A 15,180-nucleotide genomic window follows, 5' to 3' on the forward strand; every position below is an offset into this window, starting at 1 on the left:
AACATTATCCCTGTAGTAATATCATCACTCATTTATTTTCCCGTGTGCTTTCCTGGATGGATAAGAGGGGTTGGGGTCGTAGCTGGTTTTCCGGAACTGCAAGTGACCACCCTTTTTATCTCTATTGCAGCTTGTAATCTGAGGGGCTGGCAGGGAGTTGAGGGCTATTGCTGTGAGTCTTCAAGAGAATGCTATTACATCTTTTATACCTTATTTAAGACAGGAAGATAGAGAGTACGGAGCACTTAAGTAGAAGAATTCCACTTAAAACCTAGAGAACCAAGCTTCAATAATATAGAAAACTCATTTTCGAATTGATAGAGTTTTTCCACTTAACAATATATTTTCCTTAGTGGTATGTTGTTAGAAGCTTCTTTATATGTTCTGTGGAGGTCTAAGGTTCCAGGAGAGACCCCCGAGGGGTAATCAGGGTGCGAAGGCCAACCCAGCAAAGTTCAGTCCCAATCCCCGCTTTAGCCATAGCAGCTTTTATCTGTATCATAATTATTGGGCTTCTGCATGTTTGTTTGAATAAAATTTTTTTCTCTGAAAAAAGTTTGGAAACCAGGCCACATCTGTTACCTAGAATGCTAAAAGTGTTTGGAGCGATGATAAACCCTATGCCTGCACTATCTAATGTGGTAGCCACTAGCCACATCTTGCTATTTAAATTTAAATTAATTAAAATAGAGTCTTATAAAACTCAAGCCTTAAAAGTAGAGCTTCATGGGTGGGCGCAGTGGCTCACGCCTGTAATCCCAGCACTTTGGGAGGCCGAGGCGGGTGGATCACAAGGTCAGAAATTCAAGACCATCCTGGCTAACACTAACACGGTGAAACCCCGTCTCTACTAAAAATACAAAAAATTAGCCGAGCATGGTGGTGGGCGCCTGTGGTCCCAGCTACTCAGGAGGCTGAGGCAGGAGAATGACATAAAACTGGGAGGCGGAGCTTGCAGTGAGCCAAGATCCCGCCACTGCACTCCAACCTGGGCAAGAGTGAGCCTCTGTCTCAAAAAAGAAAAAAAAACAAAAACAAAAAATTAGCCCGGCTTGGTGGTACATGCCTGTCATCCCAGCTACGTGGGAGGCTGAGGCAGAAGAATCGCTTGAACCTGGGAGACAGAGGTTGCAGTGAGACGAGATAATGCCACTGCACTTCAGCCTGGGTGACATTCCGAGACTCCGTCTCAAAAATAAATACATAAATAAATAAATAAAATTTTTTTAAAAAGTAGAGCTTCAGAAATTGTGGTGGGGTCATGCATATGTAATCCTTTTTGGAACAAGTTAGGTTATAAACACATTTATATATAAAGACATAACAGAAATGGGCCACAGATACTAAAAACACAAAAATACTCCTTTTCTGTGGACCATAGATCACATGTTGAAGGATCTCGTTTTATAGCCCTATCTTCTGATCCCTAGAATAGTTAATGTAAATGATTTGTTGTTTGTGCCTTTAAATTTAATAATATTAAATTAATTTTCCAGAAGATTATTTTAAAAGTCATACTTTGTTATTTAGTATTCCATAAGCTAATCATTTATTTCTTTTCCTATTAGGAATCAGTCTTTGCATTTGCATCTCAAACACTATGGTGTGAATTGTGATGACTGGTTATTACGTCTTATGTGTGGAGGAGTAGAAATCAGAACAATTTATGCTGCTCATAAACAGGCAAAGGCTTGCCTCATTTCAAGATTAAGCTGTGAACGAGCTGGGACCAGGTTTAATGTCCGGGGAACAAATGATGATGGTCATGTTGCCAATTTTGTAGAAACAGAACAGGTATATATAGTGTTTTATATTACTTAATTAATGTATTATAGGAGAGGCACAGAAAATACTAGAATAACAGATTTTTATTTGATTCAGAACTTATTTTAACATCTATAATGTTTTATGATTATTCTTGGTTACTTATGGGCCTTAAAAAAAGGCTTCCCTGAAAAAAACTTCTTTTGGTCTGGCTCTTCATCTAGGTAACAAGATGTCACTAATCAGCATGACATAGTCAATGTTGTGTGTTTTGGTATTGAATTTTAAAATTCTCAGCTGTAGAGCTAGACAACTTGTTTTTTTTGTGAAGTGAAATTAAACCCAGTTCTTAATGGCAAATATGTGTACCATCTAAAAATTAGAAATTATGATATTTTTGGCTATGAAACTATATGATTATAAATTCAGGCCATGAACCCAGCCCAACACAGATCTTCAAATTAGGTTATAAAGAGCTAAACAAAATGAAATATAAAGATATGTATGCAAAATATTAAGATTTAAAAGGAATTTATTTTTTAAAGTTGTGAATCTTATGCTTATAATTTTACTAATTTTTTAATAGTAAAATCGCTAACAGAAAAAAATGTTTTTTAATAGTAATATCGCTAACAGAAAAAAAAGTCAAACCGGTATAGTGGCCTGTTTTGGACAATTGTATATGAGAGTTAGATCATAAAATATAACTAGTATGCAATAGATTTTAGTAAATTTGTTTTTCTAATATAAGTGTAACAACTTTTCTGTGGAAATAGTTTACATATTATTTTTTTTTTCTGTAGGTTGTGTACTTAGATGACTCAGTTTCTTCCTTCATACAAATCCGAGGATCTGTTCCATTGTTCTGGGAGCAACCAGGGTTGCAAGTATGTGTTTGAAATTCAGTTATTTTTATTTTTTGAACAATTTTCGTATTTTCTAAACTTTCTGGATAGTTTATTAATTCATTGATGGTTCCATTATTCCATCTAATAATGTTAGCTGGATTTACAAATAAGGGTCTAGACGAGTACAGAGTTTCTGGAATTATCTTAGATATTTTTTCTTTTAATGCTCTTTCAAATAGCCATTGAAATTGAGCTGCTGTATTTAGTGTTAAAAATTTTGAGGTCTTTATAGTGTATTGATTTTCAACATGATTCCATATTTATTATCTTCTTATCTTAGTATATAATGATTTAGTCTCTTTAGGCAGAAGAATGTAGTAGATAAAACAAAGCCTTGGGAACCAGACTTCTTAATTGTGATCCTTACTCTACCACTACTAGCTGTGTGATCTTGGGCAAATAATTTAACCCTTCTGTGTCTCAGTTTCCTTGTCTATATAATGGGAATAATATTAATAGTACCTACTTTATAGGGTTGTTGTAAGGATGAAATAAAAAGCACTTAGAATAGCACCTGGCCCCCAGTCAGCACCACATAAGGGTTCACTATTGTTGACATTTTATTTTTATTCAAAATTTATTAGTCCTTGAAGTATGTCATACTTACTTTAGGATCTGGGTATGTATAGTCTAGTAAGTTTGGTGCTTCAGCCTATAGTATTGAGAAAAGAGAAAGAAAAAAAAATCTTGCTTCCTTTGTTTGACTGCTGGATCTCTTACATCGTAGACTGGTTATTGCAGAGAAAAATTACAGACTACTTTAACCTATTTAGTAACATTTTATTTAAGACAGTCTAAGAGTTAACAAGGATTAACACTTCTACTGCTCTGCAAAAATTCTTGAATTCTTGTCAAGACGATTTGACTTGTTTTATCTTTGTAGGGATAACATAAATAGATATATCTTTCCCCAAATTTCCCTTAGGAGAGAATGCCAACAGAATCCCACTTCTCCTAAGCTTTCATGATCAACAGTGGGTATTTGGAGTATTTGCTTTAAGAACATTGCTGAAACCCTGATATCACCAAAAGCGAGGTGAATACTTTTGCTTTAGGGAAAGGCTAGTGTTAGAGATTCTAATAACCAGTTTATGAGCCCTATGTTACACTGTTTTTGTGTTATTTTATTTATTTAATTTATTTATATTTATTTATTTATATATTTATTTATTTGAGACAGGGTCTCACTCTGCCACCCAGGCTTGAGTGCACTGGTGCAATCACGGCTCACTGCAGCCTCGATCTCCCAGGCTCAAGTGATCCACCCACCTCAGCCTGCCGGGTAGCTGGGACTACAGGCACATACCACTATTTTTTGTAGAGACGGGGTCCCACCTTGTTGCCCAGGATGGTCTTGAATCCTGGGCAAACAGTTCTCCTGCCTTGGCCACCCAAAATGCTAGGATTATAGGCCTGAGCCACTGTACCTGGCCTGTGTTATTTTAATAAGAAGTTCTGAATTACAGTGTTTTGATGATCCAATAAGGTTGCGTCCTGAGTAGTTACACTGAGGGATCTTCCTTGAGTGGGACTTCCTTATGCCTTCCTTCTCCTGTGTACTTTCCTTCCTATACAGTCTGGTTGGCTAATGTTATGTGGTGATAGGTGGAAAATTATGGATTTTTTTTTTTTTTGTCGTCACGGAATGACGCTCTGTCACCCAGGCTGGAGTGCAGTGGTGCGATCTCAGCTTGCTGCAACCTCCGCCTCCCAGGGTCAAGCGATTCTCCTACCTCAGCCTCCCGAGAGCTGGAACTATAGGCACGTGCCACCACACCTGGCTAATTTTTGTATTTTTAGTAGAAATGGGGTTTCACCATATTGATCAGACTGGTCTCACACTCCTGACCTCAGGTGATCCACCTGCCTTGGCCTCCCAAAGCACTGGGATTACAGGCATGAGCCACCGTGCCTGGCCAGGAATCCTCATTTTTAACCAAGTTCTCTACCACTCAAAGTCAAGAACTTCTGTTTTATAAGATCCTACTCTAATGGCTATGAAGCAGCCAGTCCTGACCAAGTGAAAAGCAGCCCTGTTACTATTAGTCTCAGCATTCTTCTAGGCAGTGGGACTTTCTTTTTATTCCCACTACTATCCTCTGAGTTAAGGTTTTCATAATTTCTTCTAGCCTGGAAGATTCTCAACAGTTTTCTATCTTGTCCCTCTAGGCTCTGCTTCCTGCTAGCTCTGACAGGTCTTCTTATTTTTGATATATATGTTATGCGTGTCAGATTTACTAGGCACCTATGTCCTTATGATCTGGTTTACTCAGCCTGTCCAACTTCAGGCCTTGCAGTTTTCTAGCAGGAATCCTCTACTTCCAAAATTAAGAATTATTGTCTTTCAGTGGCCACTCAGATCTCTTCACTAAATACTTGCGTTCTTCCTGTGTATGTTATTTTATGCTAGGTGCTGTGAGAGAGTCAAAGATATAATGATGCTTCATAGAGAGGTTGCCATTTGGGCACTCAGGCCTTTTATGGAAAAGATAAATACCAAGATGAATTTGTTTGAGGCATTATAAGAATTGTCATAATTGTCATAAGGTGTTACACTAGTAAGAATGACATTTTTAGTGCTGGCAACTTACTTATGATTTCCTTTGACTTGTGATTTTCCTTTTACTTATGATTTCCTTTCTCTGAAATTCTTTAGCATTTATAACTTATAATACTCAGATCATATATTATTATACTACATTACAGTATATATCAGTTTCTTAGTCCATTCTCACATTGCTATAAAGAAATACCCAAGTCTGAGTAATTTTTGAAGAAAGAGGTTTAATTGGCTCATGGTTCTGCAGGTTGTACAGGAAGAATGGCAGCATCTGCTTCTGGGGAGGCTTCAGGAAGCTTCCGATCATGGCAGAAGGCAAAGGGGGAGCGAGGAGTCTCACATGGTGGAAGCAGGAGCAAAAGAAAGATAAGAGCGAGGTGCTACACACTTTTAAGTAACCAGATCTCATGAGAACTCACTCACTAGCATGAGAACAATACAAGGGGGCATAGTGCTAAACCGTTCATGAGAACTCCACCCCCATGATTCAGTCACCTCCCACCAGACCCCACCTTCAACCTTGGGGATTACAATTCAGAATGAGATTTAGGGGGTACGCAGATCCAAACCATATCAATAAGTCAAAAAATGGTAAACATTGTGAGATCCACGCCCAATTTTTGGCTGAAATTTCAGAAATACGTGAATGTGAAGAAGTAATATTGATGGAAAATGATTTTCCATATCACACAATTAAATGACTTTTAAAAATACCTTTAATGCAACTTTTTTTTTCCCCCAAGATGGAATTTAGCTCTTGTTGCCCATTGGAGTGCAATGGCACAGTCTTGGCTCACTGCAACCTCCGCCTCCCGGCTTCAAGTGATTCTCCTACCTCAGCATCCCGAGTAGCTGCGATTACAGGCATGTGCCACCATGCCCAGCTAATTTTTGTATTTTAGTAGAGACAAGGTTTCACCATGTTGGTCAGGGCGGTCTCAAGCTCCTGACCTCAGGTGATCCAGCTGCCTCGGCCTCCCGAAGTACTGGGATTACAGGCATGAACCACCACACCTGGCTGCAACTTTTTTTTAATTGGGTAAAGTTCTGGTTATTTAAAGCCTTAACACTTTCTGGAGTAATACTTTTATCACGATTGGCAACAGCTCTGTTATTGTAAAACTTTTCTTTCAACATTGAGTAATAAAACCTAGTCTAGGAGGCCAAGGTGAGAGGATTACTTGAGACCAGGAGTTCAAGACCATCCTGGGCAACATAGACCCCTATTTCTACAAAAAAAATAAAAAAATAAAAATCATTCAGGCATGGTGACATGTGCCTGTAGTCTCAGCTACTCAGCAGGCTGAGGTGGGAGGATCCCTTGAGCCCAGGAGGTCGAGGCTGCAGTGAGCTATGATCGCACCACTGCATTCCAGCATGGTTACAGAGTGAGACCCTGTCTCTAATAACACAAAAACAAAAATCTAATCTAGTCTAGCCAGTATATTGCTATGAGAGCTGTGATACATAGCTGAATGTATATATGTGTTGGGGAACAGAGTGGTGGAGAACAACCGCTGGCAGTACCTGGAAGACATGAGAACTGGATTTTTTTCACCTTATGCACAGTTGCAGTATTATGCAAAATAAATGTTAATCAGTAAACAAAATGCTAAGTCTTGAACTTGTATAGAGTGATAGGCAATTAATCTGGGATTACTCCGAAGAAAAAGTATCAACTTCTTCTGAGTTTTCTGCAGTCTAAAATGCTTAATGTCCTGGGACATACGTCTTTCAAATTTTAAACTTTTATGAATATTATTAAGTACTATAAAATGAAATTGAACACAGATGTGACATTAGGCTAATTGATTTCTTATTTAAAAATTGAAGAGAGAATCCCCTGGTTATCAGAGTACTCATTAGATTATCTGACTTAGTGCAGTGAGGGATAATGCTTAATGAATGATAATACTGTACTGTTAATTCAGTTTTGGAATTGGATGAGCATATTAGAGTTTATTTTCTGGTTTTACTTGTCCAATTACATGACTGATTTGACAACCCTCCTTTTACACCCTCTTTAAAAGCACTTTGCGCGGAGCGCGCTGGCTCATGCCTGTAATCCCAGCACTTTGGGAGGCCAAGGCGGGCAGATCACAAGGTCAAGAGATTGAGACCATCCTGGCCAACATGGTGAAACCCTGTCTCTACTAAAAATACAAAAATTAGCTGGGCGTGGTGGCATGTGCCTGTAGTCCCAGCCACTCGGGAGGCTGAGGCAGGAGAATCTCCTGAACCCGGGAGGCGGAGGTTGCAGTGAGCCGAGATCACGCCAGTGCACTCCAGCCTGGCAATAGAGTGAGACTCCATCCCCGCCCTCCCCCAAAAAAAGCACTTTGTTCACAGGTTAGCAAGAATGAATTTTGGGCAACTTTTTTTTGCCCACCCCTCAGTGATCCTTGTTGTGATTGGGCAACCTTCATTCCAACGTCTCTGAGAGAAATGTTTAAATTGAAGTTCAGGGAAATAATCTGGTCTCACCTATATATTTCTTCTTGGCATGTTATATCTTTCTCAGTTATGCCTCATCTCTCTGCTATTCTCCTATGTAAGAAAAGAAAAATTATAACAATATACAATAGGTAGATATTTTCCATCTTGTTTAATTTGCTTAACCCAAAATTCCTGATTCTGCAAAATGTGCAATTACTATAGTTGGATGATGGCAAGGTTGACTTGGAAAGTCTGCTTTTCCAGGAAGGAATGATATTCTCAATTTGGTGGAACTTTTGGTGAGGGAGAGGTGAATAGAGTATTCAACATAGCAGAGAAGAAAACACATAGACATTTGTACTGGTAGGCAGCTTGGAGGAGTAGGAATTTAGGTCAGAGACATAAAGTCTCATCTGAATCTCTTTTGGAATTGGTTATGTTGATCTCAGAGAGCAAGTTATTTCACCTGTTGGTATTTCGGTTTTTTTAATTACCCAAATGGTAATAGTATCTGTTACACAGGGCATGTAGTTTGAACTTAAAACAAAGTAACATATATGAAAACACCTTTAAAAATAGTTTTCATCAATAAAAATTCCTATTAGTTTGCGAGTATTTCATAATGATGTAACTTCTAGTTCTTTTTTTGATGAGGTTAGTTTTTTAAAAATAAAGGTGGGGGGTGGAAATTCCCTGAAACTTGTTTTTTTAAAAGCATATCATGAATGGAAATCAGTTATTTGATTAACGACTGTGTGTTCAGCAAAGAAATTGTTAGATATTGTAAGCAGTGATATTTCTTTCATCTATATGTTGGTTTTTGGTTTGACTGAATATATTTTTCTTGTCTAAGGTGGGATCTCATCGTGTCCGTATGTCAAGGGGATTTGAAGCCAATGCACCTGCTTTTGACAGGTAAGACAATTTTTACATAGTGCTTTAAGTTTTGATATTGCTAAGCAATGGGACTGCTTGTATTTACTGGTTCATTTCAGACTTTTTTAGCTTTAAATCAAATTCCTCTGACTCCTAATTTAATTGAAAGACAGTGACACCTAGTGTTATGACTTCTGGGGGTGGTAGTGCTGGAAGTGTGGGTCTTGATCTCTTGACCTTAAAACTTCCTCTGTGGGCGCATTGTCCAGTGTAGCAGCCACTAGCCACATGTAGCTACTGGGCACTTGAAATGTGACTAGTCTCAGTTGAGATGTGCTGCACGTATAAAATGCACACTAGATTTCAAAGACTGCCTTAAAAAATAAAAATAAAAAAGAATGTAAGGTATCTCATTAGTAAAATCATGTTCGGTATACTCAGAGTATTGGTTCTACCCTCACATACCAAAATCTGTGCATACTCAAGTCCCACAGTCGGCCCTATGGAACCCATGCTTGTGAAAAGTCATCATTCATATTCGTGGGTTTTGCATGCCAAGAATACTGTAGTTTTGATTCTTGTTTGGTTGAAAAAAATCCATATATAAGTGGACTTGCACAGTTCAAACCTGTGTTGTTGAAAGGTTAACTGTCGTTGTTTTATATTGATTACATGTTGAAATGATATTTTAGACATGTTGAGTTAAAGAAAGTATAATTAATTTCATGTTTATAAATGCAGCTTCTTGAAAATTTAACATTATAGGTGTGGTTTATGTTACATTTCTTTGTGTGACATTGCTCTACATAGTTTCTGGAATGGTTAGAAGCTGGAAAGAAAAAAGACTCGTATTTGGGGCCCGTTTTTCTGAAGACTGGAGCTAGTAAGGAGGTCCCTCTAAATACTCAATGGAGTATGTGGTGTCCTCACATGTGAGCAGCAGCCCTTTGCCATCTGCCCTTACTGCCTTTCCAGTCAAGCTTATGGCTGGTGTCTGTCTTGTCTGGTGCCAGCCTCACAGAGTGGGCAGAAGCTGGATGCCTCCACAGCTCCAACAGGGGTGGAAGTCTCAATACCCATAAGTCAGAGAGGAAATTGCATTCATGAGTTTTCGTAAATTCAGCTTTGAGACCATGTACAATGAATTCGCACCCAGTTTTCCAATTCTGTGTTTAAAATACTGCCATGTAAGTTATATTTAATAATGGATTATTGTTTATTGAAAAAATTGGGCTTCTTATTTGACATGTGTTTATTTCCGTTCTTTCTTAAATAGGCATTTTAGAACACTTAAGAACTTATATGGTAAACAAATAATAGTAAATTTGCTTGGATCTAAGGAAGGTGAACATATGCTAAGTAAAGCTTTCCAGGTAAGTATGGTCATTTCTTACTTCATTCTGGCCCATGAACACTTAGAATGGTATTAAAAAATAAAATAATACGGTAATCAAATTCTTCCAGGAAGTAAATTACTTCCAAGAAAAAGGTTGAGTACTTGTTGGAAACTTGAACTCTTTGGGTCTATTAAGAAACAATTTAGGCTAATGTTGCTGAAATTGGGATTCTAAAAAGCTTTCAACGCAAATGACACTGCTTTCTAATCTGCTTTTTTATTTTGTAGAGAAACAGAAAAATACCCTCCTTGCCAAAAATGTTTATCTATCACTAGTGGAGAAATAGCAGTTTCCTTCTTCATCTGTTGATTGCTTTGCCTGCTTTCTAGAACCATAGTCATTGTTTTTCACCTATGGAATTGTGAATGATGCATTTATATACATGCAACACTATACCTTCTTGTACTGATGAGAGAAAACTTGAGAATTTCATGTCAAAAAGAACCCCAAAATTGCCTGACTTCTAAAGAAAAAATATTTTAATGAACACTTATTGAATTAATAATGAATTAATATAAATTATGATGTTACATAAGATTATAAAGTTAAGATCGTTAGAAAACATTTTGTAAAGTTCAATCTCCTAAATCCAAAAGCATCCTAATTTTATAGCTATTTTTTTAATCTTGTGAAACAAATATTGTTAATAAACAGATTATACTTTACAGAGTGACTTTATGGTAAAATTTAAGAATATTTGTATGTATTGAATGAAGTTATAAAATATGAATCTTTCAGTCTTTGATAGGCTTTGTCTTAGATAACTTTGAGATTCTATAATAGGTCTAAATAGTTATTAAATTTGTGTTGTAAAAATAAAATGCTGGCAATTGGAAATAATTTTTTATTTCCTAAGCCAGATGAGAATATTATTTAAGTACACTGATGTTAATTGTGTCACCTTATCTCTCAGGGATAGTATGTGAGGCTTTAGGGAAAAGATTTATTGCCAGTGTCAATGAAATGTGATGAATATTTAGATGGATATTTGCCTTTTTACTTTCATTTAGATGAATATTTGCCTTTTTACTTTCAGAGTCATTTGAAAGCTTCTGAACATGCTGCTGATATCCAGATGGTGAATTTTGACTATCATCAAATGGTTAAGGGAGGAAAGGCAGAAAAATTACACAGTGTTCTTAAACCTCAAGTCCAGAAGTTTCTAGATTATGGATTTTTTTATTTCAATGGAAGTGAAGTTCAAAGGTTTGACTGTTCTGTTTCTCTGTTCTTTGAATTGGAACATTAATTAAAAATTATTCTTAACATTGAACTCTTAAATTTTCTTTTTAAGATTAAAGTTTATAATTAAATATCTTTTAAATATTTCATTTTATTTTTGTTTTTATTATTTTGAAATAGGGCTTCACTTTGTTGCCCAGGCTGGTGTGGCAGTGGTGCAGTCTCAGCTCCCTGCAGCCTCTGCCTTCTGGTTTCAGGAGATCCTCTCACCTCAGCCTCCCGAGTAGCTGGGACTACAGGTGTGTGTCACCATGCCTGGCTTTTTTTTTTTTTTTTTTTTTGGTAGAGACAGGGGTCTCCCTGTATTGCCCTGGCTGGGCTCAAACTCCTGGGCTCAAGTGATCCACCTGCCTCAGCCTCTCAAAGTCCTAGGATTACAGGCATGAGCCATCTCACCCATCCTATACTTGATTTTAAACTTGTTTTTCTTTCTTTAGAATTCGCCAAATAATAATGAGAGGTTACATTAGTGAGCACATTTTATGGAGCAGGCAGTGTACTTAAGTCTTAACATGTATCAATAACAATTATAGGGGTAGGCTCTATTATTATGCCCATTTCCATCTGCTGCAAGTCTCATAATTAGCAAGTGTTAGAACTGGGATTTGTCTGGCTCTGTACTTCATGCTATTATATATGAAACTGTTTTGCTTCTCTTTTAAAACTTACATTTTAATATTTTTTTTTAACCTATAAACTATTACTTTTTTTTTTATTATTATACTTTAGGTTTTAGGGTACATGTGCACAATGTGCAGGTTTGTTACATATGTATCCATGTGCCATGTTGATTTCCTGCACCCATTAACTCGTCATTTAGCATTAGGTATATCTCCTAATGCTGTCCCTCCCCCCTCCCCCCACCCCACAACAGTCCCCGGAGTGTGATGTTCCCCTTCCTGTGTCCATGAGTTCTCATTGTTCAATTCCCACCTATGAGTGAGAACATGCGGTGTTTGGTTTTTTTGTCCTTGCGATAGTTTACTGGGAATGATGTTTTCCAGTTTCATCCATGTCCCTACAAAGGACATGAACTCATCATTTTTTATGGCTGCATAGTATTCCATAGTGTATATGTGCCACATTTTCTTAATATTTCTTGATGCCAGTAAAGACTATTAAATACAAATAGAAGTGAAAGACATTGTTTACTGTCTGCTTTAGTATAATTTAAATATTCAGTTTTTGTATGTGAAATAGAGGAGAAAAGTAAATGTTAAAAGAGTTAAGTTCAGAATATAGGTTAAAGGAAACTTTAGTGCAGAAAGCTCAAATTTTTAATTTTTCAATTTGTATTTTATTTAGCATCAATGCTGTAGACACAGTCATTAGAGATAACAGATCTTAGGTTTTAAAAAAATTTTGTTCCATAAATATTTTTGTGTGCAAAGAACTGTAAAAGCATAAACCTGAATGTATATTTAGTTTCTAACTATTGGCCTAATTCAAAATAAGTGTGTGATAGATAATGTAATGAAGCATATGTGACAAAATGTTAACAGTTGTCAAATTTAAATGGTGGGTATGTGGATGTTCACAGTATAATTTTTTTTGTATATTTGAATACTGTAATAATAAAAAGTTGGAGAGGGAAGGTGGGTGCTACATTTTAATTACCTCAATTATTCACTGTTTGTTTTAGCTTTATTTTTGTTCCAAACTGGATATTTAACTTTATTGGTTACAGATGCCAGAGTGGTACAGTTCGAACAAACTGCTTGGATTGTCTTGATAGAACAAATAGTGTGCAGGCGTTTCTTGGCTTAGAGGTAAAAGAATAAATTAAAATGTATGCGCCTTGTATCATCTGCCTCTTTAAGTGCTTTTTTAATACTTATGTTTCTTATTACTTTCCAGAAAGTATATGTAATGTTATGCTTCATTTTGTACTTCTAATCTCTGTCTCTTTTTTTGGCCAAACTTTCTTTTGATTTAAATATTTCCTTTACCTGATCTTCATATTCTCTTTAGGTAGCTCTCTATCTACTTCTGTTGTTCCTTTTTCTCCCTTTTAAAATCTGCTGTTTATAGTATTTCAACAATTTTTTTCCCTGTCTTTTGGAGGAAATATATATGTGTGGGTGTGAGTGTGGGTGTATGTGTGTATTTGGCCTTTTATTCTCTGTGTTGTCTTTTAAAAATCTATTTTAGGATAAGAAGGGTCTATTTTCACATGTACAATTATATAGGACTTTTTTTTTTTTTTTTTTTTTTGAGACGGAGTCTCGCTCTGTCGCCCAGGCTAGAGTGCAGTGGCGCAATCTCGGCTCACTGCAAGCTCCGCCTCCCGGGTTCACGCCATTCTCCTGCCTCAGCCTCTCCGAGTAGCTGGGACTACAGGCGCCCGCCACCGCGCCCGGCTAATTTTTTGTATTTTTAGTAGAGACGGGGTTTCACCGTGGTCTCGATCTCCTGACCTCGTGATCCGCCCGCCTCGGCCTCCCAAAGTGCTGGGATTACAAGCGTGAGCCGCCGCGCCCGGCCATATAGGACTATTTTTTTGACAATTTGTAACCCAATCCAGTTCGTTTGATGTTTTCAAATTAGTAGCTATAAAAAAACAGGATCAGATGAAAATGCCATAGTTAATGAGAATGAAAATGAATGCAATTCAACTTCTCTAATAAGTTCGCTGTTTGCAACGTTTTTTCTTTTTTTTTTTTCTTTACTACTTACCCATCAGATTCAGCCTGATATAAACATAGTCTCAACTCTTTGACAAACTATTTAGCAATGCTGAGCTTTCTAAGTCTTCCCTCCTCTGCAAGTTAGGGTTATAAGGCTGTGGCTAAACTTCGTTTAGTTCCATCAGAACTTAACATAGTTCTCAAATACTATAAAAAAAACAGCAATAGGAAGTTACGTGTTCTTATTTCCTCTAGTTAATGATCTTAAATTTGACCTGAGTATTGGTTAATTAGTTACTTTGCAGCTGAGGTTCTTTATCTCAAAAATGAAAGTACAGTGTATAAAATTCTCTACTACAGAATATATTTTTCATGTAACTAAATAAATTTTACTGTTTGGATTTTTTGAGTATGTTTTTGAGGTTTGTAATTTATTTAGAAAATTTGACAGACAAGAAAATGAAAGCAAGCATGTTGGTCATTTAGATAAGAGTTTATCACATGCCTTGGATTTGTTTCAAGTTCTGGTTTTAAGTGGCTGAATAAATGTACATGGATTCTGATAATAAATAAGCTTATTGAAATACTTGGACCTCTTCATCAAAATTATAACAGATGTTAGTTTTCAGGATCTGACTTAGCTGATTCTCCACTGTTGATAGTTAGGAATTAGAAAACCCCCTTGGATAGCAATTGGTTGACAGGTTACAAAGTTTGCCACCAAGACAGACAAAGCCAAACTAGTAGAGGAATAAGATCAGTTTTGCCCAGTTCCTTGAAGAGAGAAAGATTTAAATGATAAAGGAGGCCCTGGGGCTCATTTTGTTTTATTCTCCATGCTAGCAAAGAACAGCTCTGGTGTAAGTCTCTAGGTAATTAAATGAACCCAGTTTAAGGTTTTTTTAATCTTATTTTAGCTTTTAGTTCTTCTGTAATTATGGATGATCACCATACTTACATGATAAAATAAAATGTAAATTGGAAAGAGTTAAGTAAAAATGCAAGGCATAGAATATGACTAGATTCCAAATACACAGATTGGATAAAGATCGAACATTGACTCTGTCAGATTTCTAGGCTAGAATTCATACATAGAAAGATCAATAACTTTTTGGAACACTTTTATTGTTATATGTGATAAGGACTTGTGGAAGCCAAGAGGTCCTTGAATTCCTTGCATGGTATTCCCTCTAGTTCTTCCCTTATATATATTACCGATGTGGATTTATGCATAAAAAGCTGTCATGACTTCATTCAGGTTTTACTTGTTTTCTTTATTTTGTGACAATTTAAGAGCAACTCCTTTTTTTCATATTTTTTACCTTAATTACTTAAACTTATAAAGCCAAATCCAAAAATTAAAGAGACCT

At 36.7% G+C, this 15,180-nt stretch overlaps 1 protein-coding gene across 22 annotated transcripts in view; it reads left to right on the forward strand.

Annotated features, from left to right (window-relative positions):
* SYNJ1 (synaptojanin 1) overlaps window positions 1-15,180 on the forward strand; it is a 102,298-nt gene that overhangs the window by 33,491 nt on the left and 53,627 nt on the right. For 21 of the 22 annotated variants that reach the window (XM_058427968.1, XM_058427970.1, XM_058427972.1 and 18 more), the window contains exons 5-10: window positions 1,569-1,794; window positions 2,568-2,651; window positions 8,522-8,583; window positions 9,821-9,917; window positions 10,978-11,147; window positions 12,871-12,952. In XM_058427968.1, the coding sequence (XP_058283951.1) occupies window positions 1,569-1,794; window positions 2,568-2,651; window positions 8,522-8,583; window positions 9,821-9,917; window positions 10,978-11,147; window positions 12,871-12,952 (721 nt within the window). Of the gene's footprint in view, window positions 1-1,568; window positions 1,795-2,567; window positions 2,652-5,479; window positions 5,610-8,521; window positions 8,584-9,820; window positions 9,918-10,977; window positions 11,148-12,870; window positions 12,953-15,180 lie in introns of those variants that run through there. The other variant, XM_058427969.1, reaches the window with a different exon arrangement.

This window comes from Hylobates moloch, unplaced genomic scaffold (genome assembly GCF_009828535.3).
Source record: "Hylobates moloch isolate HMO894 unplaced genomic scaffold, HMol_V3 SCAFFOLD_14, whole genome shotgun sequence".
NCBI lineage: Eukaryota > Metazoa > Chordata > Mammalia > Primates > Hylobatidae > Hylobates > Hylobates moloch.